This window comes from Harmonia axyridis, chromosome 4, assembly GCF_914767665.1.
Source record: "Harmonia axyridis chromosome 4, icHarAxyr1.1, whole genome shotgun sequence".
NCBI classification, from domain to species: Eukaryota; Metazoa; Arthropoda; class Insecta; order Coleoptera; family Coccinellidae; genus Harmonia; species Harmonia axyridis.
Genome location: NC_059504.1, coordinates 45,348,037 through 45,365,846, shown reverse-complemented (window position 1 = coordinate 45,365,846; position 17,810 = coordinate 45,348,037). Strand labels below are relative to the sequence as shown.

Sequence of the window (17,810 nt, the reverse complement as noted above, 5' to 3'; positions counted from 1 at the left end):
GAAATTTTATAGTCTGATAGCTTAAGTATTCATATTTTTGTAAGATATTTTAGCACTAGACATTTCATTCGTTTAAGGGCTATAGAATTGTTTTTTGGACCATAGGAAAATTGGTTGTGAAAATCTTTGTTTCAAAAATATAGTAATATTGTACATGCTCAAATACAAAAATATTTAAAGTAGTTCACTACAGGAACGATATGAGCTTTGAACAATTTATAAGAAATGATAAAATTGAATTTTTCTGTTAAATTTGAATCATTACTTTTCATGAGTGGAGTATTCATTATATGATTTCTTATCACACATTATAGTTATGGCCAGTTGCACCATTTGCCTAAACATTGATTAAAATTTAAACATCGATTAATTTCTGACTTCTTTTAAGAAATCATGGAGTAATCAATGGTTAAATTTTTAATCAATGTTTAGGCAAATGGTGCAACTGGCCCTTATTAATTTATCTGAAATTGAATTGGAAAATTAGTTCAACTTCATTTTTTGTTATCCTATTGTAAATGTTCTCAAAATTTATTTCCTGTAAGCAATATTGATATTGTATTTTTAGGATTAATATTTTTTGTTAATTTCACAGACTTTATAAAGTTTATTAAATTTGTTACTTTTAAATTTTTTGTCATATTTATGTTATATATGGCAAATATAAATATTGAATTATTTATTAATGTTTAATCATATTATGCACTTAAAATAACGTTGATTGCAGTAAATACTGTTATTGTTAAAACATATCTGTGGAAATAAATTTTTGCTGCAGAATAAGCGTTCTTATTTTAGTTTCAGTGTTTTCATCAGCATAATATTTATAAAAACTATATTCATCTCCTATTGGAAATTGTAGTTATTCAAACTCCAACTCAACAGTCAAACATTAATGTTATATTGAATTCCATATCAATTCTGTTTTTAGCCTGAATGTCCAATAAGGCACAGTCATTGTAATGCAATTTTATTATTCATAAATTTCATTCAATTTTAATTGATTGAAAACAAAACAATTTATTTGGTGACATTTATATATACATTTAAAAAAACTTAAATAAAATATCTTCACTACATACAATTAAGAGCCGAATATATAGTATTTACATGTATAAAAATATCCTAATTTCATGAAATCATCAATAACATTACAGGTGAGTAAATCACAAAATCACCATACGTTTTATGGATAATGAACAATTGATCTAATTCAGTGCAATTTCAAAATAGAAAGAATAAAAGAATATATCTTTATTTTCCATTCTTATTCAAATCTATCATTATTTAAATGTTGCATTTACTATTTGTGAGAATCTACTTGGAATAGTCAATAAAGTGGTAAAATTCCTTTTTAAATATTATATTGTAATGATGTATAAATTCAACAAAAACATAGATAATCACAATTGTTTAAAACCTGTGTTGCAATTAAATTTAAAATTTTCCTTCAAATTAAATAAAATTTCAATTGGAATATTTTTCAATTACTTCTGGCCTCGCTTTGCAACATATTCATAAACTTTCATTCAACACAATGAGAAACAAAAACAGTTTATTTTTCCTCTATAGTTGCATTTGCCAAATCCACCATTTTAGGGAATTTTGCATTTTTCTTGTACAATTTATCCTGTGCCCATAAAATCAGTTTAAGGAGGGTACTAACTTTAGGAGCTGTGTTTTCTTGATTTTGAGATTTGAGAATAGCTGCATTGACTTCACTGGCAATCTACCAAACAGAAAATAATGTAGATATGTACTTAACTTCATATATTAATTATAATACATTAACAAAGTATGGTAATTTTATAATATTTAAATTATTACAGAATGAGCATTTGAGAAATTATTAAATTCATATTACTAAATAATTAATAATATCATACCTTTTGTCTATGGGAAGGCGCTAGAAGATCTCCAAAAGGACTATTTTTAGGATCTTCAAAAGCTAACAAAGCAATTGATCGTTCTAATTCTGCCAAAACAGAAGGATCACCTTCCCCAGCCTCACTCAAATGATTCTGAGCAAAAGCTAGTGCCTCTTCTATAAAGTTGTTCCTGATAAGCTCAATAAGATGCAGTTGCTAAAAAATATAATGAAAAGTATGCAATTAGTAGAATAAGCTCCCAATAGATGAAAAGAAGTTGATATTTACTTGGACAATCTTCCAACTAAGGGGATAAAACATCTCACCTGAAGATGAAAATACAAATATCTGTCATTATCCAATAATTCTGGGTTATATTGGTTTATGAGGACAGTAGCTTCTTGAATCGCGCCATTAAGAATACAATCTCGTATTTTTATTCTTTCGTTCAAAGTATGTAAGTCAATGGAAGGTGCAACTCCAGATTCTTCTTGAAATTTCTCAGCTGCTTCTTTGAAACCCTCTGAAAGTGACTTGTTATTTTTTTTACATGAATAGTTGTGGAATTTATCAACAAACCTGTTACTAAGTAATTCATTATCAATTTATTCATACTTGTCCTACATAACTCATTTTCTTCCAGTAATTTCATCCATTGTTTTTCAGTATAACTCATCGTAGTAATCCTATCGCTATCGCTAGTCCTTTTTCAACAAAAACAGAGGCAAATGGCAAATTGCAAACTTTGACGTTTGAGTAAAAACGTTCTGTCTGAATTCTTGCGGCGTTGCATATAGTAGAAGCACGGTATTAAAATATTATATTGGCTGCTCATATCAGGTCTGTATTAATTTTATTTCAGTAGAGCTTATTTTTTATAAGTTTATTATTTTTGAGTTTTTTATGGTGTTGATTAAGAGATCAACATGAAAATTCGCACGAGACTTTACATTGTCATTCTACATCCCGATCGAACCTTCAGTTCCAAAATTAATAGGAAAACGAAATGTTGAACGGGACTCCTAGTCTGATATTATATCAGATTATCAGAAAATAAGTCAAACCGTTAGGAATGAAAATATTATATGTATAATAAAAGTGTTAATATTATAATAGTATATTCTAAAACAAGTTGCAGAATGGGCTCCTATTCCAACACGAATGCGAAATTCGTAGTTCGTTTTCGAACGCATGAATGTTGGAATTGCCTTCTGCAACGAGTATTAGACGATATTTTCTCTTGACAGATTACGGAATTTGAATTCCACTAGTACCTACGTTTCGAATTTTCTAATAATTTATAATTACGCATTAAATTCGTGAATTATGTTTGAGGTGGCGTTACTGACTTCGCGTCACACTCTAGAGTCTAGCTGCATAAGACTCACCACATTAGATCTGGATCTGCAGAATAGTAAAGAGGCATAGTTTTGATGAAATCACCAAACTCGAAACGAAGACGACAATTAAAGAATAAGAACACAAAGCAGACTGGAAAATGTTGACTTCACATTTACGCTCATAAATCTGATTTCGTTATGAATTACGGTTAGCAGGTTCATGTGAAACAGATTATGCGCAAAAGCGGTCATCGAATTTGTTGTCATAAAAATATTGACAATTTTTGGATTTTTTTGATCCTGCTGACTTTAGATGACCATTTGGGAGACAACATTCACCGTCTTATTGCCGATATACGGCCACAAATGTTGGAAAAAGTCATCGAAAATTGGACGTCCAGATTGGACTACATCCGAGCCAGCCGTGGCGGTCATATGCCAGAAATCATATTTAAAATGTAATGCCACAAGATTATCTTGCGGATAAATAATATTCATGTCAATCGAATATTCCATCGTTGTTTCATTGCAATTTAAAGTTTTATAGCTCTAAAAAAAACACCTTTACTAAGCTTGAAATTGTTATTATACATCCTCACGCAAAATTTCAACTTTATCGGTAATTTTCTCACTGAAAACTTCGTTTTCTTATTCTGCTGAAGTTTTTCATGAAAGAAGAAGAAGAAAAAACTGAACTAAGAATTAAAATTTCAGTTTTTGTGATAAGCACAACTCTGGCAGCACCTATGCAAATTTAAGGTGATATTTTTTCAACCTTGATTTTTCCATCCACGGTATACAATATTGTTATTTTCAGTGGCTACTCGGCAACATCGCAATTTATGAAATGAATGACACCAGTGGAGTCGTTCAAGGTGCGTGTTAGCGTGGATTTTGATGAAAATTATATTATGAAGTAAATTTTAACGATAGATTTGCTGAAAATCCGGGCCTAAAATGGAACAAAAACCGCAGTACGATTTCGATCGTATCTGTCGAACTTGCAAAGGTGAATCTACTGTTGTGAGATCTGTTTTCGAAACCTATGAAAATGTAGACAGCACAACCCATATTCACGAGATGCTAATGGCTTGTGCGGCAGTCCAGGTATGTACTATAAAACTCTGGGGTTAAAAGAAAACAAACAAAAGTCCGCTCAAATTTTAATGAAGAAAAATTATAGATTCTTTTGAACTCTTTGAAATTAGTTTTGAGTAGAATTGTAATAATGGACATCTTTGTTTATTGTCATCTTGTAATCAAATAGGCTATCAAATTATTGAAAACATTTTCTGGAATCCTGAAGGTCAAGTCTGTATTTTTTTGTAATTGGAATGTTTGATTAGATTGTTCGAATACAAACTGATTATTTTGTGATTTCATTTTAAATGAAAAATAATGTTCTATTGTACAATAATATATAAGTAATTCTGAAATGAACTGTTTATTTGTTTGATGAATATGCAATGCATATTTTCACTCAAAGATGTCCTGATTATCTATAATTTTGGTTATCCATATAAATAAGAGGATATCCATATAATGAGCGGAATATACTTGTTCTAATAGTAGTACTTATTTTCCTCTGAAATTTGACTTGTTCAGATTTTGTTTGAATCATTCTATGAAGTATTGAACTTCAGTGATTTGAGGTTTTAATCATGATGTTAATTAGTTTGGTTGTTCATAGGTTGGTTATGATGATGGACTGCCTTCATTCATGTGTGAAAAATGCGTTCAGAAATTACAAGCAGCTTATTTCTTTAAAAAACAGTGTGAAGCTACTGATACTTCTCTTAGAGAATATGCCAAAACGATGAAGGAAAATGATATCAAACCATCAGTATCTGGTGATGTGGATCAGAATAATTATATTGGTAAGTAATGATATATCAGTAAATACTGTTGTTTGATTAGTGATCAAAGTTGAAAATAAATTAATAGATTTCACTTTTTCCAGAAAAATTCATATTTGAAAACAGTGCGAAACCCAAAGAAGCTGATCCAGAAGCCAAAACAGACTTCATTGAACTACTAGACAATAATCAGATGGTACTTACATGTAGAGAATGTGGAAAGGCTTTCACAACCTTGGAAGGTCTAAGATGTCATAAAAGGCTCCATACAGGAGCACTCTTTAAATGCAAATATTGTGATAAAGAATATACACGCCAAAATCATTTACAGAGACATGAATTGTCACATAATAGGAGAAAAGTACATGTTTGTAGGATTTGCAGCAAAACATTAACTAGACTGGAACATTTGAAACGACATTTGACTACTCATCTAAAAGAAAAACCATTTTCTTGTACAAGGTGCAAGAGAGGGTTCAACCGATCTGAGCATTTGGAGAATCATGTGGCTCGATGTAAAGGGGATCGGATTCACATTTGTGACATATGCAATAAAGGTTTCAATAGAGCAGACAGTTTGGAGGTAAGAAGAAGGTTTACTACTTTGATAGTTATTTCACTATATAACAGTTTGAAGGATTAATAATCGTGTGTAGGTCATTAATAGTGACAAACCATAAAGTAACTCCTTGTATGTATATTAATAATACCTTATCTTGATTCTTCAGGTTCATAAGCTACTTCATGAAAATCAAAAGCCTGTTCTTCCTACTTTGGAAAATTTAGATAATATCGAAGATCATTATTTTGAAATTGATTATGATGATAACAATGCCTTCTCAGATGATAATTCAAATGAAGTCGATGAATGCTTTGAACCACATGTCGAAGTTACTGAGAGTTTGGATGAAAAATTAAGGTAATATTTATATTTTCTAATTTTTTTATTCAGGTATGTTATTTCATACTTATATTTCTTGTATAATCACTAATACAATCATAAGTGTAAGTTTAATAAAATATGCGAATATTTGATGAAGTGTTAAAGAAGTTGAAAGCTGAAAATTGAAAAAAATATATTAGTGCAGAAAGTGAGAACTTGACCATCCCAGAAAAGGTTTCATTGGATGATTCTATCTATTTTTTTTTTCTCTATTTCAGTATTGTTATGAGTTCATTACAGTTCTAAGAACAGTGCTGTAATGAACTCATTACAGCATTTCTCTTAATTGTTGATGTTAAATCGATTTTGTCAGACATAATTCACGAATTTAATGAGTTATTATAAATTATTTTCAAAACTCGAAAAATATGATTCAAATTCAAATTCCATAATCTGTCAATTTTCATAACAGTCGCATCAAGATACAATACAAATGTCGTTAGGATGTATAACCTGAATTTTTCATGGAATTTTGACAATATTTAATAGAACTTGACTGAAATAAAGAAAATATCATCTAATACTTGTTGCAGTAGGCAATTCCAACATTTATGCGCTCCTTCGTTGCTTGTTTTCGAATTTGGCATCCGTGTTGGAATTGACCATATTCACTGTCGCCATATTGTTGTGCGACAATACCAACTTCCCAGTGTTCCCATTGGAGAAATATTGAGTTTACTAGAAAAATACTGCTTATATCAAAAATACTATCAGCCATAGAGATTATTCTTCCACTGACTATTTCCAAAAATAGAGCAAAGCCTTCATTAATATACTCGGCCACAGTTAATTTGTATATAAAACTACCTTTCACTAATGTTTTTATTTCCAAAAGGTGAAATTTTTGCGAAATATTGTCCAAAACAAGCCTATCTGGCGTAGCAGCCAGAAAAGGTACTCCATAATTTACACATGAACCACAATTATAAAATTTATATTCTGGAATTTTTCTAGTAAACTCAATATTTCTCCGTTGGGAACACTGGGTAGTTGGTATTGTCGCACAACAATATGGTGACGATGAATATGGTCAATAGGAGCCCATTCTGCAACTTGTTTTAGAATATACTATTAAGGATTGCTTTCTCATCGTTTTTTCAATATTAATAATTAATAGTTGATACAAGTACAGAAGGCATTGATATTTTTCTACAAGTTTTTGAATGAACAAGCCTTTTGTATGGGTGTTATAGATGTATGTGCTTCACCTTTTTGTTATAGTTGATTCGTCTCTCTACTAATTATTAGATCACTGTTTGTGTATAGTAATTTTGTGTTGAAGAGAAATTTTGTAATTCTCGTTGTTATCCACTAATGGACTAGTTTTCATTTTTTTGTTAAGGATTAATTCTAAAAATTTAAGTAAAATGAAACAAAAATGTGGAAGAATCATTGAAATATCTCTAGAAATGAAAAAGTTATGGGACTTTGAAGTTGCGCTTGGAAGAATAATTTCATAGTACGTGTAAGTGGCGTGACGTCACACACTAGACGACTGGTATTCGAGAGTGCTTACGAATTAATTGGTGTACAATCACTTGTGCCGTTCGTGTCGTGTTTTGTTCGTTACACGATGGCTGAAATAACTTACTATATACATACATATAAATTATTTTTTTCTCTTTTTACTTTTTACTCCTCACATAAATATGTTTTGCCATTGATAGACTTCAACAACCAGTACTCAACTACAAACTGTTTATGAAACGTTTTTTAAATAAATCATCGTTATAAGTTGAACCATAATGAAGCAAACTCAAAAGTAGATACTTACTTGAAAAGTTTAACTCCTTTTATTTCTGCACTGACATGAGATGGATTTGAAGAAAAAAAACTCCATCACTGCGAATATATCTATTTTAGGCAAATTGTCACTTTGTCCTTTCACGAAGCCTTCTTCCATTATGGTGACATAAAAACAAAACTCGAGTTAAAACTACACTGTACAACTACAAACGGCGCGAGAGCCTTGGCGCGGCTAAGTATTTAAACGTAATTTATGGTGTAGCGATCACAGGCAAGAGCCGTGACGTCACAGACCAAAGACGTTCCGCGCTAAAATACCTAAATTTAAATAATCTATTTCTCAGTCATTTATTGATGGATTTTCAAAATTTTTTCACTGATTCATCAGTTTTGCTCTATATTTTAATTCTATCGTGTCAAATATAGTATTATCAACATCACTAAACTAGTCCATTGTTGAGGAATCTAAATATAGATTCTCTTTCTTAGGCAAGTATAACAATTTTATCTCCATCCTGATTCATTGAATTCCAGCCGAAAAGGAGAAATCTCTTAAATATCATTAATACTAAATGTTTCCAGTGAAGACATAACAATTGGAGATGAACAAGAAAACAACATCCCCAAAGAAGAAGTTTCCGATGAAATGAAGAGTGAAGAATTTGAAGCAACAAATATTGAAGATACATTAAATCATGACATTTCCGAAGGAGATACAAAAGAAAATGATACCGATAATGGAGATTTAGAACAAATTTTGAAAGAGGAAAATCAGGGTTATAGTGATGATAGGGATTATGATTCGGAGGAAAACGGGGACAAACCGTCTATTCATGATGAAGTTATGAACCATGATGGTGAGCACTCTCTTTGTTAAATATTGCTTCTATCTACTTCATTTTACTGACTTGTTTCACAAAGGAATTACCTTGTTTAAGATCCTGGTTCCGATAGTGGCGGTTCGGAATACACTCCACCCACAAAAACGAGAAAAAGAGGAAGACCTAGAAAACACCCCCCCAAATCTCCGAAAGCTGCCAAATCTCCTAGGGGCAAGAAATCTTCCAAGAAGATAAAAAAAGAAGACGAGGAATATGGGGAGTATCCTTGTCCTGATTGCCAGGAGATATTCCCATTGATGTCCGTCCTAGAAAAACACGCTTCAGAACTGCATCCGGGGGTAAGTTCATGTTCATTTCATAGTAGTCGATGTTGATTGTGTGAATCGATTTTAGGTTAAGGTGTATAAGTGTGAGGAGTGCGAAAAACGTTTCAGTCGGCCGAATCATTTGAAGCGCCATTTACTATCGCATTCTGAGGATAAACCGCATGTGTGCGAAATTTGCACAAAGTGCTTCAATCGAAAAGACCATCTGAATCAACATTTGAAGTTACATTTGAAGTCTTCTGATGAAATGTGCGATATTTGTTTCAAGCCGTTCCACAGAGCCGATCATCTGGCCAAGCATAAAGCTTCAAAACATGGAATTGGACCGAAGGTCAGTCTAGATTTTTAACAACTGTAAATTTTTATTCAAGAGGGATTACGTGGGATTGAAGATCAAAAAATCTTGGCTTGTGGCTTTGGGGAGGTTTGGAAGGAATATTTAACATAGGAAATTAAATTTAAAAATTGACGAAATGTGGGCTACCTGAAAAAGTATAATTTTCCTGAAGAACCGATCCTCATACCACTAGAACAACTCGTCTTTATTCATGAAGCTTCATCGCAGTTCTTTTCAATATTTCAGGTGACGAGTGATAAGAGGTACGAGTGTGATATTTGTCAAAAATCTTTCACAACCGAGAAATACAGGGACGTGCACGTCAAGGGCCATCAAGGAATAAAGAAGTACCCCTGCAAGGTGTGCGATAAAACGTTCTTGTCCAAATCTCATCTGAACGAACATCAGAAGTTTCACAATGAACATTGCAAGAAGTTCCTCTGTTCCGAATGTGGTCAGAGGTTCATACGGAACGATTATTTGGTGATACACATGCGTAGACACAGAGGAGAAAAGCCGTTTAAGTGTAAATATTGTGGAAAAGGTTCGATATCATTCATTTTCCTTGAGATATTCGATTATACAATTCTCAGTTTGAAATTCAATATTACTTATCATTAATTGCAGGATTCCCAAGAACAACGGATCTGACCGTGCATGAACGGTATCACACTGGAGAAAAAACACATCTATGTACAATTTGTGGCAGAGGTTTTGGAAGGTAATTTTCAAATAAATTTTTCCAAGTTTATTCATTTAAATTATCTAATTTTCAAATTCAAGATGTTATTTTCCACTCAAAGATATTTTTTCGGCAAGAGAAGCACTTCCCGGACGCTTTTTCTCTGAGAAAGTAGCAGTAGTCTGGAAAGTACATACTTCCCGGACTAGGCCGGAAAAGAATCATAGAATCCATAGCAACCGAGATAACGGCTGACAGTTCATATGAAATTAGTTGTCAAAAATTTGCATGTTTTTTTATCGCAATCGCAATAAAATATGGAAAGCAGCAGCGATAGTGTTATTTTACATGGTTGCCGAAAAAATATTGTACGCAACACGCCCGAAAATGGTTTTTTTGGACTCACAGACTTCCAGGACTCGCTTACGCTCGTCCTGGAATTTTGTCTATTCGTCCAAAAAAACCCTATTTTCCGGACTTGTTACGTAAATTACTATCAGGTGTGTGAATAAGTCTTTCCCGTTTTTTGTAAGAGATGGCGCCACCAATACTGTGCGAGTATTTCATGGTTACATATGTCATAATCAAAGCTTATTCATCTGTCAACAATTCCATACTAACACATTAGTTGAAATTTTTTCGCATCATAAATTTTTGAAATCGTGAAAATGTCGAAATTTGAGCCGAGTCGACGTCATTTGCGGGAAGTTTCACTTTATTGGTTCAATTTGAAGAAATCTGCTGCCGAGGCGCATCGGTTGCTTCAGGAAGCTTATGGAGAAGGTTGTGTCGATGATTCAAGTGTTCGCGGGTGGTTTCGACGCTTCAAAAGTGGCGATTTCGACGTGGAAGACAAGGAGCGTTCCGGGCGGCCGCAAATCTTTGAAGATCAAGAATTGGCGACTTTGCTTGATGAAGATTCGTGTCAAACGCAAGAAGAACTTGCTGAAGCATTGGGAGTTGACCGAACAACCATTTCCAAGCGTTTGAAAGCCATGGGAATGATCCAAAAGCAAGGAAATTGGGTGCCGTACGAACTGAAGCTGAGAGACGTCGAACGGCGTTTTTTCACTTGCGAACAGCTGCTTCAGCGACATAAAAGAAAGGGTTTTCTGCATCGTATCGTGACTGGCGATGAAAAGTGGATCCGTTACGATAATCCGAAGCGAAGAAAATCATGGGGACTACCCGGCCATGCATCATCACCGACGGCCAAGCCAAATATTCATGGCGCCAAGCTCATGCTCTGTATATGGTGGGACCAGCTAGGTGTGGTTTACTATGAGCTTCTGAAACCGAATGAAAGGATCACAGGCGAGGTCTATCGACGACAATTGATGCGTTTGAGCCGTGCACTGCGAGAAAAACGGCCACAATACTCCGACAGGCACGACAAAGTTATTTTGCAACATGACAATGCTCGCCCACATGTTGCACAGCCGGTGAAAACATACTTAGAAACGCTCAAATGGGAAGTCCTACCCCACCCGCCGTATAGTCCAGACATTGCTCCGTCTGATTACCATCTCTTCAGATCGATGACGCATGGCCTGGCTGACCAGCACTTCCATTCCTACGAGGAAGCCAAAAAATGGGTGGATGACTGGATAGAGGCCAAACCGGTCGAATTTTTTCGCAACGGGATTCGTATGTTGCCAGAAAGATGGGGAAAAGTTGTAGCTAGCGATGGCCAATACTTTCAATAATTCATTTGTAACCATTTTTTCACAATAAAGGCTCAAAATTTGAAAAAAAACGGGAAAGACTTATTCACACACCTGATATTTTTTTCTGTTTTTTAGTGATAACATTTTTTTCCAGAGCATACAATTTGACTGTTCATATGAGGACACATACCGGTGAAAAACCCTATCAATGTACGTATTGTGATGCAGCCTTCGCCCAAGGCAATGATTTGAAAGCACATGTGCGAAGACATACCGGAGAAAGGTTCCAGTGCGAATTGTGTACAGAAAGTTTCCTTATGGGTTACTTACTCACACAGCATAAGCGTACTGTTCATGGTAAGTTTTTCGAATTGTTTATTATTTTGCATTTGAAGGTGCTACCAATTAGGTTATCCGGTTGAAAAAACCAAATCGATCTTTGGTTGAATAAAAAACCTGATTTATATAGGGTTGTCCTCCGAGTAATAAACATAGATAGAGGGAGCATATCTCATTTTCAATGAGCAGATTTTGTCCCCAACATGAACTATCAAATTTGACACGAAGGGTGCGGAAATGAAAACATATCAGTGATACGATATTTTACTCAATTCGCGAGTTTCTCCACAAACAACGCACTTCTTATGTCCATAGTGAATCAACGTTTTATATTAATTCGAAATATATTGAAATAAATACCTTAATATATCAGAAATTCAGAAAACGAACTTCAAGCGCGCCAAACGACGTGAAACAACCGATGACACTAACAGAGCAAAAGTTGCCAAACCTTGGATTTCAGCAGGTAGATACAGAAATAAATAAATATTCTGCTTATTATAAATTCGGCAATTAGGAAAAATATCGGATTCCAAATATTCAAATTTGCATATCTAATTGGGAATCACTCAGATATATTTCATTCAATATAATATACATTCATAACGATATAGTAAAATTAGGGATTTGAAAAATATCACAATCTGACAATGTAATCTAACCATGTTGGGGACATGCAAAAATTGGGTATACTCCCTCTATCTATGTTAATTACTATATGGGGTTTTCCAATAAGAGCTGTCCTTTTGAACATTCTGCTAACTGGGCAGCTGTCACTTTTGAAGTTGTCATATTTTGACATTTGACATTACTGAAAATGGAACGATAAACACTTCAACAACGCATTGAAATTGTTTAAATCTAAAATTTTGGAGTCTCAGTTCGCAAAACTAAACAACTTTTGGTTGTTTGCTCCATCTCCGCTGGCAATAGTGAAACTGGTGGAAAAAATTGAGTTATTGGGACAAGTTAGTGATGTAGTGAATTGAAACAACTGGGGATATTGTTTATCATTCCCCGATTTTGGGAATTGGACATGGAATTGGAAGATATTGATGTGGACGATGTTTGTTTTCAACAAGACAGCGCCACGTGCCACACAAGCAACAAAACAATTGCAATTTTGTAAGAAAAGTTTTCTGGCCATGTTATTTTTCGAAGATCACAATTTGCCACCGAGAACTTGTGATTTAACACCTTTTGACTTTTTTCTTTGGAGACACGTGAAAGAAAAGGTCCAAGCCCATGTTTCACATTGATTCAAGAGGACATACAGCATCAAATGTTCAAATTGGTCATGGAAAATTTCAAGGAAATAATATGGAACTGCAATAGTAGCCGTGGCGGCCATTTTGATAATATTCTTTTCCATTGTTAATAGCATACCTTGCTCTTTACAATGAAATAAACATACATAAATTTAGCTTAAAATATTCTCATTTTTCTTTATATAAAAATGAATCCTCTTATTGCAAAACTCATTGTATAAGTTATTTTTATGCCCGCCACTCACGAGGTGTTTTTTTCGAGCGTTTGGAATCCATGCGTCCAAATGGCAGCTAGTGTATACTGACTGCCATCGAAACCTGCCACTCAAGAGGTTATTTTATTGAGTATCCGGGTGGGATTTCAGATGATCACAGACAGCTTTTCTCATTTTGCACAAGAATTTGGTAGGCTACAAAGTTCCGACGGTACCTGATAAATTGCCAACTGTCTGTGATCATCTGAAATCCTACCCAGATACTCAATAAAACAATCTCTTGAGTGACAGGTTTTGATGACAGCATGGGATGGCAGTCAATGTACACTAGCTGCCATTTGGACGCATGGATTCCAAACGCCTCGTGAGTGGCTGGCATTACATTTGAATAGAAGTTTAGACCCTTGTTCTAGAGATTTAACATGCATACAAATTTGGTTTCTGGTTCTCACTTCTAGTTTCATACCTGTATTGCAATTTTGTTGATTTTTTCTTATTTTATATTGTAACTTTTGATATTAATTATAATAGTGAGTGAGCAATGCATTTGATTTTCAGGTTTGAATGTAGTTAGTAATATAAGGCGTCTTCAACCGATTAACAAGTTGAACCCTGAAGACCCCAATGAACCTCCACCGATTACAATACCGTTGCCAAAACCTGTAATTCCTGACAATGTGCTGGGTAATGTACAAACGACCATGGCCACCTTGACACCTTTGGAAGTATTGTCTTTTGCTCAACTACAACATCATATGGTTCCAGAACAATGAATCATGATTCAAAATTAATGTAAAAGAGAACATATTTTGAGATTGAGGTAAGACAATGTGATCTGCTATTTTCTCCATTATAGTTTAGGTTAGGTTAGGTTATCTGCTATTTTCTCCATTATAGTTTTGGTTAGGTTACAGCTGTTTATTTATTGTATAAATCAACCTCAAGTCAATGAAAAAAGATTAATAAATTATTTATAAATAATGCTCCAAAGATCTTATCGAAAATAAACTATACAGGGTGACCCATTTCAAAAGATCAACTGAAATAATTCCTTGGGAAGAGCCTGGATCAACAAATGTTCTTAGTCATCAGGGGGACATCGAATCCAAACATTCAATGTGACCTTGGAGTTCGATTTCAAAAAACGAAAGGAACAAATTGTCAAAAAATTCACTTGACCTTGAAATACAATTCCAATTGTCTGCATTCAATTTCCCACTGAAGACTAAAAAAGTTTCATTTGATATATTGTTCGATCCAGGCTGTTCACAATGAGTTATTTCAGTGGATATTTTAAAATGGTTCACCCTGTATAACTGCTATTTTTCTGTTCAATATACTTTGGTATTGTTTTCAAGATTAGTATAAAGTGAATAGTCTCATTATAATATTTTGTCTTCTTTTTTTCAGTCTCTCCATCGTTTGTACATAATACTACATCACAAGCACCAAGATATTGTACTATTGTTCATATTAGAGGTAGAAGTCTATAATTTTTTCAAAGAGAGATTTGATGTCTCTTATATTCTCACTGTGTCTTTCAAAATATAATTTCTTTAATATTTTTGTAGATTCCATAGAAAATAGAACCTTATCTTTATTATTATGCCTTGTGTTCTAGATTTTGTAAACTTCGAGCTGAGAACAGATTTTTTTTTCATTTTAATTTCGAAAAGATAGCAAATAATGAATATTTGTAAATTTAAAACATATTGTTATCATTCCATTTTTATTTTAGTATGAATATGAAATAATTTGAAACTCAGTTTTCTTTACTGATATGCAATATTGATAGTTGAATGGGTTTTACCATGAACAAAAATTCAACAAGTTTTTATTGTTCGATTTTAATTTTTCATGAAACTTTGTTCCTATTTAGCATACAGAACATTAAGAAGACTATTCTGGTTATGTGCTTAAGAGTAATTTGTTGATTTTGAATTTGAGTCATGCTGAAACTTTTCAAGCCATCATATCTGATGTTCATTTGTGGTAATTCTAATTCAATATTGGATGGTCTGTACGATATTATTGAATTGTATATTTCAGAGTTAGCACTGAGCTTTTCTGTAAAAAGTTAATTAGTTGTAAATGTAATTAATAATAAATTTTATCAGAATTTAATGTCTTTTGTATCAACGGAGAAAAAGTTTTGGTTGAAGCAGACAATAATAGTTATTTATATTACGAGTGGAGAAGGCATCGATATTCTTCCACGAGTTCAGATTTCAAAAATGAGCCTTGAAGTTTTTGAAAGAACGAGTATTAGAATGAGCCTTCTTCACGAGTATTATACATTATTTATTATTATTATAATAGATAAATCTGTGATAGGAGAGTTCCTAGTACCAACATTTAATAATGAAATATAAACACGAAATCTCTGTAGAACTGAGATATTCCTGCACGATTTTGGTTTAAAAGTTATGGCAGAAATAATTATATAATCAAAGTTCTATATGAAGGGTGCCTTTTTTTGGAGGTATATAACTTTAAGTTGGCATTACTGTTCAAGATGGCGACCAATTTAACAGCTGTCAAGTGATTTATTCTCAGTTTGGTTTGGCAATTCATCATGAATAGACTCACGCCTGAACAACGCTTGCAAATAGTGCAATTTTATTTCGAAAATAATGGTTCTGTGCGGAATACGTATCGCGCACTACGTCCATTTTATCGTCGACAAAATCGTCCATCAGAGCAGTTAATTCGAATAACCATGGAACGTTTTCGCACCACGTTTACTCTTATTGATAACTCGCATCCCCAGAGACGACGTACGGTGCGTACAGAAGAAGCTATTGGCTGCTGTAGAGCGTAGCATTGAGGAAGACCCGAAAAGTCTATCTGCCATCGAGCACAGGAATTGGATCTGTGTCCATCCACTTTATGGAAGAATTTGCGGAAGGATCTTGGTTTGCGTGCTTACAAAATCCAATTCGTTCAAGAATTGAAGCCAAACGATCATCAGGTAAAGCGTAGATTCGTCGAATGGTCCCAAAATGAGATTGCCGTTGTTCCCGATTTTCATAAGCGAATTTTGTTTAGCGATGAAGCGCACTTCTGGTTGAATGGCTACGTCAACAAACAAAACTGCCGCATTTGGAGTGAAGCTAATCCTCAAGCGTATGTCGAAACACCGTTACATCCATAAAAACTGACCTTTTGGTGCGCTTTATGGGCTGGTGGAATCATTGTTTCGTACTTCTTCAAAAACGATGATGGCTAGAACGTTACAGTCAATGGTGATCGGTATAGAGCCATGATTACTAACTTTTTCATTCCTGAATTGAACAACCATGAAGTCCAGGAGCTGTGGTTTCAACAAGACGGCGCAACATGTCACACATCTCGTGCCACAATCGATTTATTGAAAGACACGTTTAGTGACCGCCTAATTTCACGTTTTGGACCCGTGAATTGGCCTCCAAGATCTTGTGATTTAACACCGCTAGACTACTTTCTGTGGGGCTATGTAAAGTCATTGGTCTATGCGGATAAGCCACAAACCCTTGACCATTTGGAAGACAACATTCGCCCTGTTATTGCCGATATACGGCAACAAATGTTGGAAAAAGTCATCGAAAATTGGACGTCCAGATTGGACTACATCCGAGCCAGCCGTGGCGGACATATGCCAGAAATCATATTTAAAATGTAATGCCACAAGATTATCTTGCGGATAAATAAAATTCATGTCAATCGAATAATCCATCGTTGTTTTATTGCAATTTAAAGTTCTATAGCTCTAAAAAAAACACCCTTTTCTTGGATTTTTTCACATGTATTCTGGTCCCACATTAGTAAGGATTCCTATTATAGTACATATATCCAAAGTCATTTGGAGGAAGCCAGAATGTTTTGATTACCTATTATACAAGGGTTGTCCAAGTTTCTAGCAATTCAATAGGAGCCAGGGTATTTATTGCCTAACTACTTTCAAATACACCGTGATGGTATTATAGCGGATCGTCCTTGGGAGCAGAATGTGTAGATTTGGTTGTTTCTATTGGCTAATATACTCCACGTTCCACAGCATGCCGATTTAGTTAGTTTCATTCGCTGCAGCTGTCACTTGTTTCATTATCTTTCTAATGATTCGCAGAGACCAATGTGGTCCTTAGGTGGATTAATAAAATGAGCATTTTTTCTCGGTTCTTTGTGTAACTGATTTTACCTTTTTATTTGGATAAAGTATCTCACTTGAATAGGACAGGACATTTCTAATATTCTTAAGTTTTCCAAATTATCGGAAATGTATTGAGGAGCAGGGTTAGCAAGGAATTTATTGTTTCCCTGTAGCAAGTGAAATAGTATGTGTCGATTTGGTCACTTTCATTACCCGAAATAGTACAGGTGCTATCGCGTGGTAATTTGATTG

The 17,810-nt window shown here is 34.1% G+C and overlaps 2 protein-coding genes across 3 annotated transcripts; one reads left to right on the top strand and one right to left on the bottom strand.

The window, feature by feature from the left end:
- Window positions 1-1,347: 1,347 nt before the first annotated feature.
- LOC123678093 (glucose-induced degradation protein 8 homolog) lies at window positions 1,348-3,413 on the bottom strand. The gene is made up of 5 exons (XM_045614896.1): window positions 3,257-3,413; window positions 2,448-2,572; window positions 2,195-2,391; window positions 1,887-2,084; window positions 1,348-1,729 (listed from the first exon to the last, which is right to left on the bottom strand). The coding sequence occupies exons 1-5, from the start codon at window positions 3,292-3,294 to the stop codon at window positions 1,556-1,558; spliced, it is 732 nt and encodes a 243-aa protein (XP_045470852.1). The 5' UTR covers window positions 3,295-3,413; the 3' UTR covers window positions 1,348-1,555.
- Window positions 3,414-4,049: 636 nt separating this feature from the next.
- LOC123678091 (zinc finger protein 492-like) lies at window positions 4,050-15,553 on the top strand. 2 transcript variants are annotated; one of them, XM_045614892.1, is made up of 12 exons: window positions 4,050-4,315; window positions 4,899-5,085; window positions 5,169-5,647; window positions 5,793-5,983; window positions 8,336-8,610; window positions 8,692-8,933; window positions 8,989-9,252; window positions 9,505-9,802; window positions 9,886-9,979; window positions 11,762-11,964; window positions 13,988-14,249; window positions 14,840-15,553. In XM_045614892.1, the coding sequence occupies exons 1-11, from the start codon at window positions 4,166-4,168 to the stop codon at window positions 14,200-14,202; spliced, it is 2,598 nt and encodes an 865-aa protein (XP_045470848.1). In that variant the 5' UTR covers window positions 4,050-4,165; the 3' UTR covers window positions 14,203-14,249; window positions 14,840-15,553. The 2 variants fall into 2 exon arrangements, with proteins under 2 accessions (XP_045470848.1, XP_045470850.1); XM_045614894.1 differs by lacking the exon at window positions 8,989-9,252.
- The last annotated feature ends 2,257 nt before the right edge of the window (window positions 15,554-17,810 follow it).